Source organism: Lucilia cuprina, chromosome 6, assembly GCF_022045245.1.
Source record: "Lucilia cuprina isolate Lc7/37 chromosome 6, ASM2204524v1, whole genome shotgun sequence".
Classification (NCBI taxonomy): Eukaryota; Metazoa; Arthropoda; class Insecta; order Diptera; family Calliphoridae; genus Lucilia; species Lucilia cuprina.
The window spans coordinates 1,002,981-1,012,368 of record NC_060954.1 but is presented as its reverse complement, the minus strand read 5'-3'; the positions used below and the strand labels follow the sequence as shown (position 1 = coordinate 1,012,368).

Sequence of the window (9,388 nt, the reverse complement as noted above, 5' to 3'; positions counted from 1 at the left end):
ACTTATCTTTATAAACTTGTGTGGGATTTTTTCAGATGGATTGTGCAAATCTCGGGTATTTTTTTATAATATTATTAATAGTAGCTTAGCATTAGAACTGAGCAAAAATGTTTTTTTTTTTTCATTTTTGGTACATTCATTCGCAATTTCACTGTTACAAAGAACCATTTATATTTATAATAAATATTTTAAACGTTCTCTTAAACGTGCTAGTACTTTTAAATTTCAAATAGTACCAACAATAATGTACTATCGTCCCAACACTTCCGTCACTGTTATTGAATATACACTGGCGCAGCCCCCCAAATTTTTTCATTAGTTTCTTTCATTTGGTTCGATTATCAGCACACTTGCAGTAGCGGTTGTTGATTGGAACAAAAAAAAGTGTATCTGTTTTAATATTATTATATTTACAAAAAAATAGAAAATACAAAGTGTGCATTACGCAATTTTCTCTAAATCCAAGTGACGTGTTGAAAATTTTAAAAAGGATTTTTCCATAATAGAATAATAATAAAAAGAAGAAAAACAATATGCCTTGCCCATTCCTAAATCGATTGAGTGCTAATTTTGTACGTAATTATTCGGAGAATCTGATGCAAGTCTATAGTCGCTATTGCCCTGTGTTGCGGAACAATGGTCAAGCTATTTTGTCTAACGAGGTGGCTCAGTTTGATGTCAACTCGACCCGAAACTATGTGACTTCGAATGTGAATGCCCATAATGAGGAGGAGGTGGTTTTGCCAACTAAGAAGGAGGAAGTGCCAGTTGCTGTGCCAAAATCAGCAAATGCAACAACTGACCAATTCGCTTATGACAACTTCTTTCATGAGCAAATCATGAAAAAGAAACAAGATCATTCGTATCGTGTTTTCAAGAAGGTTAATCGTTTGGCTGGCTCTGGTCTGTTTCCTCATGCCATGGAGTATTCAACTAGAGAGGAGCGTCCCATTACCGTATGGTGTTCTAATGATTACTTGGGTATGTCGGCGCATCCAAGGGTGAAACAGGCTGTAGCGGATGCCTTAGAATGTCATGGTTCCGGAGCAGGTGGCACTCGTAACATCTCTGGCAATTCATTGTACCATGAGATGTTGGAAGCTCGACTAGCCAAACTTCATGAAAAAGAAGCTGCCCTCCTATTTACCTCCTGTTTTGTGGCCAACGATTCGACTTTATTTACTTTAGCTAAACTGTTACCTGACTGCCACATATTCTCGGATGCGGGAAATCATGCTTCAATGATACAAGGCATACGAAATAGTGGTGTACCCAAGCATATTTTCCGCCATAATGATGTAGATCATCTGGAGAGTATGTTGGAAAAATTGGACAAGAAAATCCCCAAGATAGTAGCATTCGAAACAGTACATTCCATGACTGGGGATATTTGCCCTTTAGAAGAAATGTGTGATATTGCTCATGAATACGGAGCCATTACCTTTGTGGACGAAGTTCATGCAGTTGGTCTTTATGGAGATCATGGTGCGGGAATAGGCGAACGAGATGATGTTATGCACAAAATGGACATTATATCCGGAACACTTGGTAAAGCGTTCGGTAACATTGGTGGCTACATTGCAGGTTCCCACAATTTAGTTGATATGATACGTTCCTATGCCGCCGGATTCATTTTTACTACTTCCCTGCCTCCTACCGTCTGCCGTGGAGCTCTTCAGGCCATTGATATTCTAGCCTCTGAAGAAGGTCGCGAATTGAGGGCACTTCATAGAAGAAATGTCAATTACTTGCGTAATCTTTTACGTGCTGAAGGTAAGTTAAAAATATGTTCAAATTTAAGAGAAAACAGCTAAGAAAACTTGGCACGATTTTGTTATTATTTAACACCAATCAATTGTATTTACATATGTATTTGTTTTTTTTTTCCTTTATGCAATATCTAACATTAGGTTTCCCCGTTGAAGATACGCCCAGTCATATAATTCCTATTCGCATAGGAGATCCCCTTAAGAGTTCTAAAATCTCGGATGTGCTTATGTTTAAATTCGGTCACTATATCCAGGCTATAAATTATCCAACTGTTGCACGTGGCGAAGAGAAATTACGCTTGGCCCCAACGCCATTCCACAATGTCGAAATGATGAATCAACTTGTTAACGATTTAAAGGAAGTATGGAAGATGTTGGATATGAAACTTAATAAAAAGGAACAAATTTACAATAATGCTAGTGGCTACGTTGCCAAAAATGATGTCAATGTTTTAGTATAAAACTAATATTATTAAAATATTATGTATGTATATGGACAAAATTCGTAATTGCGTTTCATTACTTTTATCTTAAACAAAATATATCTATCTATTAACTATTTACTTATTATATACATACAAATAATACTATATACATATAAACATATACATTCAATGGTGGGTTTAGTATAACCACTGGTTATTTATTGCCTTTTTAATTGTTATTTTATTTTTTTCGTTTGTTTAATTTCAACTTTTAGTTGATATTTTCACGAAATAAATGAATTGTATGGTGGCATGTGATTAAAATATATTTCGATGTTTTAATTATTTTAACAGTAGTCAGACGAGTAAAAGTACATATTCTTAATTTACTTTCATTAGGACTATAAATTTGTATAATTTAAGAAGATTCGTTTTGTATAATTGTATATAAAAGAATACATTTCTTATAGACTCTGTAGCTGAGGTAAGTATTGGTGTCGTTAATGTATAAATTTATTTATTTTCTTTTTTGTTGGAAAACGATGACACGACATTTATTATAATGAATAAACAAGTTTAACAAAAAAATATATATATATTCAAAACGATTTGTGTATAGCATTAGCACATGAATTCAAGTACATAATATATAAAGAATGTATATGTATAAGCATTTTTTTAAGAAAAAATTAACATCTAAATTTTTAATTTAATTGTTTGATGAATACAAAATAATTGGTATTTTCCATTACACTTTAAATTTTAAAGCGAAAATCTATTAAGATTTATATAGACATACATATATATGTAGAAACGTCAAAAATTTATCTATAATAGATATTATTAGCTTTAGTTTTTCATATTTTCTCTCGTGTGAATGATATGAATAAAAATATAAATATGTATATCTAATTATATATTTATTAAAGACTTGTGTCAAGATCGCCAGAACCCAAAAAGCTTTATTTCATTTTATGTTAAAACTTTGATAAAAAAAAGTTAAGTTTTCTTTAGATTCAATATTGAAATTGTTATTAAAATGAAAAAGATACTAAACATCGAACAAAATAGTAGCAAATGAAAAAATTTGCGATACATGTTACTTGATCACGAATGAAGTAATTCATTACCAAAGTTAATATGATATTATTCTATAATATAGGAGATACGATGAGCTTGTTTAGCAAAAAGTCAAATAAAATAGTTGCAGCCTTGATAAGAACTTTAAATGCAAAGTCATTAAAACAATATTGGAAACTATTAATATTATTTATTTTAATTATTACGCTCTTAACGCAAATTAGCAATTAAGTTTGTATGTATATATGTATATATGTATAAAAACTACTCTACTAATTGTTTTTATAAAACGTATTGCATTGGAATTGCTTGTTTTTTTTTTAAATTTTATAAAGACTTTCACTTTAAAAGACCTTGAATTGACATTTTACATTTTTAAGATACATTAAACTGTAAGTATATTATAGAGTAGAACTATTAGCAAAACACAAATAACAATAAACGTTTCACTTGTTGCAAGGTATTTATGTACATGATTTGGTGGCTGGTAGTCATTGCAACACATTAACAAACCAAAAACTTTTTTATACATTTAAGTTAACGAAACAAAAGCTGTTCATCACCTCAACTATCAAAATACCACAATAGAAATAATGTGGCAAATTGCATCAGAAATACTAAGTCCAAAATAACGTTATCGGTTAATAGGAGATATTTTTAATACAATTTGTATTTAATTTTTATTTTCCGTTTTGTTTTCATTGCCTAGTTTTAGGCTTTAATAAAAAAACTAGTTCACACTTCTGTTCATATAATTAGGGCGATATAAATGTTTGAAAAAAAAACATTGTATGGAAATATCCATATTCTGTTACCATGGTAAAGCTAGGGAAAACAAATCCTTATAAAAACTCTTTACAGGTTCATTAGTTAAGGACATTGTTTATTGTTTTGTTTTAATTTTTTTAAAACTAAAGACGTCGCTTTAAAACTCTAACATTTTTTAGCAAAATCAATCTAAAACTCATCAAACTATGGGAATGTTTGATAATTTTTTAAGTTTATTGAAAATTAATAAAGAAAAGATGACAGTGTTAGTGGTGGGTTTGAATAACAGTGGAAAATCCAGCATTATTAATAGTTTTAAAAGGAAAAATGAAGCCAATGCATATATAGCTGTACCGACCGTAGGTTTTACAAATGAGGAATTTTACAGTAAGAGATTTCCCCCCCTAAAAATGTCATATTTTTTCCAAATAAAGTTAGTTATATTCTCTCTATAGGTCATGGGGTACAATTTGCCGTAATAGATATGTCTGGTGCCTGGAAATATAGAAATCTATGGCAACATCAATTCAAAAACTGTCAAGGTATTATTTATGTTATTGATTCCAGTGACAACATGAGAATGGGTAAGTTAATGCATATCATCTTACCATTATAGTTAACAAATAAATACCCATATTCATTATTCATTTATTTTAGTGGTTGTTAAAGAAGAGCTTTATATCTTATTACAACATCCCGATTTGGTAGATCGTCAAATACCCATTTTATTCTATGCTAATAAAAATGATTGTGAAAATTCTTTATCCAGCGTTAATATTGCTGCTGCTTTAGATTTAACCACTGTTATAGATAAACCATGGCATATTAGTTCTAGTAGTGCTAAAACTGGAGATGGTCTGGATGAAGGTGTACAATGGTTAATCCAGCAAATACGCTTAAAAAATCAAAAACATCATTCCAAAAAAGATAAATCTAAGAGAAAATAGATTTTTTCTTTTTCAACAAGTAGTTTTAGTAAAATTTAAAAAGTATATCTGTTCCAATGCTAGTCAGATTTAGTGATTTTAGTTTGAATTAAAATAAAATATATATTTCAAGTTTTAGTTAAAGAAGGATCGTCCATTTATTCAGCGGTGTTTGTCTAATATATTGATTTCATGGAAGTTTGACCATGATTCATAACTAAATATGCCGCTCCATTTTAACATATTATTTAATAATATTTTAGATCAAAATTAATTCCAAATTCTATTTATTAATTATAGAAATTTTCATTGTTAACTTCCCCTGCTAATATTCGTTGTTTTTTTTTTTGTGACATATAAAACTCGTTATCAGCTGTTTTCGAAATTCTTTTGACGTATCAACAATCTACCAACAAACAGAGACATTTCGCAAATCGCAGTGATCTTTGTACCGTGTACTAAATTTAAGTTTTGTTTGATTTTTTTATATACCCGGTATAAAATATATTTTCATTTCATACTTTAACTAATAACCTTTAAAACGAAATTTACAAAAATGTTGGCAAATATCAAATTGTTTGCAGTTACAAATTCTGCCAAGAAATTGTGCACTATTGGTAAGTAAAATAATAATTAAAATTAAATTATGAAATTTATATTATATGCATTTAACAAAAAAAAAAAAATTGTATAATTAAGTGCATAGAAAATGTTTGTATAATATAAAATTTATAGAAAAATCGAAATCACTGCAAATTAGTTAATTATTGGCATTAAAATTATAAATAATTACAAGAAAAATAACAGTAAAATAGTTTATTTTTGTTGTTTAATTAATTTAGCATCAAGTTTAGTCATTTTTGTTGTTTAGTATTTAGTACCGGTCAAAGTCCAAATAAAAATGATTGTGGCTAGACAATAACAAAACATATGTATGTTAAAATAACAGAATGAAAGTACAATCATAATCATCTACTTGATTACGATTAGACGACATACTTTCATATCTGTACATGTAGACGTATCAGAAAATAAACTTTAAAAATGAAAAATTATTTTGATAACTTTCCCAGGAGCTTTGCGCAATTTCTCCACCCCAACAACTAGTGCCCCAAGCCAAAAGAACAATATTGTACTTGTTGATGGCGTCAGAACTCCATTTTTATTATCAGGAACTACTTATTCCAAATTGATGCCCCATGAATTGGCCCGCCACTCCCTTTTGTAAGTATTAAACAAAATGACAATATTACCATCGGTTAACAAATGACTTTCAACAACAATAAACTTATTTATTTGTTAAATATTTCAGGAGCCTTTTACGCAAAACCAAAGTTGACAAATCCCTTGTTGACTATATTGTTTATGGCACTGTTATCCAAGAAGTTAAGACCTCCAATATTGCTCGTGAAGCTGCTTTAGCTGCTGGTTTCAGTAATAAAACTCCTGCCCATACTGTTACCATGGCTTGCATTAGTTCAAATGCTGTAAGTGCTTTGATGACATAACACAACACAACACTTCTTTTTATTCATTTTATTGCAATATTTTAGGCCATTACCACTGGTATGGGTTTAATTGCTACCGGCACTTATGATACTATTGTAGCTGGTGGTGTTGAGTTTATGTCTGATGTTCCCATTAGATTTTCACGCAAAATGCGTTCTCTTATGCTGAAAGCCAATAAAGCCAAGACATTGGGCCAACGTTTGGCCTTGCTCTCGACATTTAGACCAAATTTCTTAGTACCCGAACTACCAGCAGTTGCTGAATTCTCTTCTGGAGAAACCATGGGTCATTCTGCTGATCGTTTGGCTGCCGCTTTTAATGTTTCACGTCAAGAGCAAGATGAATACGCTTTGAGATCCCACACTTTGGCTCATGAAGCTCAAGGAAAAGGCTACTTTACAGATTTAGTTCCATTCAAAGGTAAACATTAACATTTTATTTGTAAATACCTAACTGTCACCAACAAATTTTAGTTTCTGGCGTTGATGAGTTGGTAGCTAAAGATAATGGCATTCGTGTATCCTCCAAGGAACAATTGGGTAAACTGAAACCAGCTTTCATTAAGCCTCATGGTACCATAACTGCTGCCAATGCTTCATTTCTTGTATGTAAAAATACATTATCACTAATTGTTCGATCAAATGAATTTGAATTTTTTGTATTTATAGACCGATGGTGCATCTGCTTGCCTCATAATGACTGAAGAAAAAGCCAAGCAATTGGGTTTGAAACCTAAGGCTTATTTGCGTGAATTTACATTTGTTTCTCAAGATCCCGTCGATCAATTGCTTTTGGGTCCTGCTTATGGTATTCCTAAGTTGTTGAAAAAAGCCAATCTCAGCCTTAAGGATATCGATACCTGGGAAGTTCATGAGGCTTTTGCCGGCCAGATTGTGGCCAACATTAAGGCCTTGGAATCCGACTGGTGGTGCAAAACCTACTTGGGTTTGAGTGAAAAATACGGAGCTCCTGACATGAACAAATTCAACAAATGGGGTGGTTCTCTCTCCATTGGTCATCCATTCGCTGCTACTGGTGTACGTTTGTGTATGCACACTGCCAACCGCTTGGTCAGAGAAGATGGCAAATTCGGTGTTGTATCAGCTTGTGCCGCTGGCGGTCAAGGTGTTGCTATGCTCCTCGAGAGATATCCCGGAGCTACAGCTGACTAAAATTCGATTTGGTTCCTTATATCTCCATTTCTTATACAAGTAATATTAAATATTTTTAACATTTAAGCCGATATTAAGCTAAAAAGTGCATTTTTTTCGAGTCATCCACATATGTGTATATCTTATATCTATTTATCTACCTTTAGCTATTTCTTTATAATTTTATGTGCTTTTACTCGAACATAAATCTAAAGTAAAAATACGAGTATGAAAATTTAATAAAAACAATTTTATATTTTTAAATACAAACATACAATGTTTAAGAGAACAAAATTTAGTTTATTTTTCTTATTTGGGGTGGTACATAGTCTTCGTCTACAACACGGGGCTTCTTCTTTTTGCCAAACCATCTCTTTGGATAGAAGACACGCTTATTGTAGATTTCCAAGTCAAGTTTATCCTCTTGGTCGAAGAACCAAAGTAAATCTTTTTTCGTAGCAATTTCGTTTCTTATATTTTCAATATTCTCTATCCTTTCCTTTGCCGATATTTCTTTTTCAATTTCTAATTTCTTTTGATTTCTCAATTCCTGCCATTTGGGTAGTAAACTCTTTTGCTTCTCGGCCAAAGATATGGCTTCTTTGGTGGCAGCTTCTTTCAAAAGTCCATCAATTAAATCTTCAAACTTCTTTTGAGACTGCAGTTGTTCAATTTTATTGACATATTCTGCTTGACCAGCTGTCGATAGAAGTTGTTTGCAGATATCAGCTATATCCGTATTTATTTCGATTGTTTTCGAACGTAAGGTTTTATCTAATTCAGCATAGTTTGCTGTTAGCACTAAACCTAAGATTCTAGCATTATCTTGTGTGTTGCCCTCCAAAACTTTAGAAGCAACTTTTAATATGGCCTTGCCAATCTCCTTATGTTGATCCACCTCTTCAGTATTGCGCAAAAAATGTACACGAACTTTTTTCTAAAAAATATGCATAATTTTTCATCCGATTTAGGTAAATTCTATTGAAGCTTACCTCTTGTACCTTGCCCTTGGGTGGGCTGGGAGCGTTCTCTTCGCTAGCCTGTTCGTTCGAAAGTTCTTTTTTTAAAGTTTCCATTGAGGATTTCAAACAAAATGCCTGTACGAATACACTATCCAATTCATCCAATAACACTAACTTCAAGGCCAAAGGCAAACCCAAAATGTATTCCTTTTCATCGTGCAATGTCTGGGTAACCGCAAAACCGGTAAAGTTGTTTAAAAATATTCCATACTGAGGACGGTCCAAAAGAATGGGTACTAATTCTTGTACACTAGAATTTTCCAATAAATGTCTTACGGCTGCAAAATGTGTAGATTCCAAACAAGTATTGGCCAATTTCGTTGATCGTAAATTTGCTAACAAATCTAGAACGGCGGATCTTCTGTCCTCATAATTGCTAAGACTATTTACGAACAAATCGAGGTTAAGTGCATTTAAATTCTTGGTAACAACAGCAAGTTGCAGTTGATTTCCATTGGTGCCAGTTGGCGGCTCCAAACGTGCATTAAGCACTTCTCTGACTTCGTTGGATAAAAGTCTCTTTGATATATTTATGTATGCTGGGCATACAAATCCCTTTGATCTAAGAAACATTGTTCACAAATCCCCAATGTAATGCTAATAGAACTACACTCTCCTCACTTTGGGACACTTCAATTTCATGACATAACAAGGTACAATTGTTTATATTATTTTAAAGTTTGACATTTCAAACAACAGGGTAACTCGTATTTTAAATTAATTGTCGGGTTTTAGACA

General features: G+C 32.1%; 4 protein-coding genes across 4 annotated transcripts; 3 read left to right on the top strand and 1 right to left on the bottom strand.

Annotated features, from left to right (window-relative positions):
• Nucleotides 1–335: 335 nt before the first annotated feature.
• LOC111677009 (5-aminolevulinate synthase, erythroid-specific, mitochondrial) lies at nt 336–2,522 on the top strand. The gene is made up of 2 exons (XM_023438035.2): nt 336–1,773; nt 1,911–2,522. The coding sequence occupies exons 1-2, from the start codon at nt 534–536 to the stop codon at nt 2,228–2,230; spliced, it is 1,560 nt and encodes a 519-aa protein (XP_023293803.2). The 5' UTR covers nt 336–533; the 3' UTR covers nt 2,231–2,522.
• Nucleotides 2,523–4,161: 1,639 nt separating this feature from the next.
• Nucleotides 4,162–5,278, top strand: LOC111677013 (ADP-ribosylation factor-like protein 6). The gene is made up of 3 exons (XM_023438040.2): nt 4,162–4,429; nt 4,498–4,626; nt 4,700–5,278. The coding sequence occupies exons 1-3, from the start codon at nt 4,249–4,251 to the stop codon at nt 4,987–4,989; spliced, it is 600 nt and encodes a 199-aa protein (XP_023293808.2). The 5' UTR covers nt 4,162–4,248; the 3' UTR covers nt 4,990–5,278.
• A 116-nt stretch (nt 5,279–5,394) lies between these two features.
• Nucleotides 5,395–7,898, top strand: LOC111677010 (trifunctional enzyme subunit beta, mitochondrial). Its single transcript, XM_023438036.2, has 6 exons — nt 5,395–5,585; nt 6,042–6,192; nt 6,281–6,455; nt 6,522–6,897; nt 6,951–7,081; nt 7,146–7,898. The coding sequence occupies exons 1-6, from the start codon at nt 5,525–5,527 to the stop codon at nt 7,647–7,649; spliced, it is 1,398 nt and encodes a 465-aa protein (XP_023293804.1). The 5' UTR covers nt 5,395–5,524; the 3' UTR covers nt 7,650–7,898.
• On the bottom strand, nt 7,858–9,306 carry LOC111677011. Its single transcript, XM_023438037.2, has 2 exons — nt 8,621–9,306; nt 7,858–8,565 (listed from the first exon to the last, which is right to left on the bottom strand). The coding sequence occupies exons 1-2, from the start codon at nt 9,221–9,223 to the stop codon at nt 7,924–7,926; spliced, it is 1,245 nt and encodes a 414-aa protein (XP_023293805.2). The 5' UTR covers nt 9,224–9,306; the 3' UTR covers nt 7,858–7,923.
• Between the last annotated feature and the right edge of the window lie 82 nt (nt 9,307–9,388).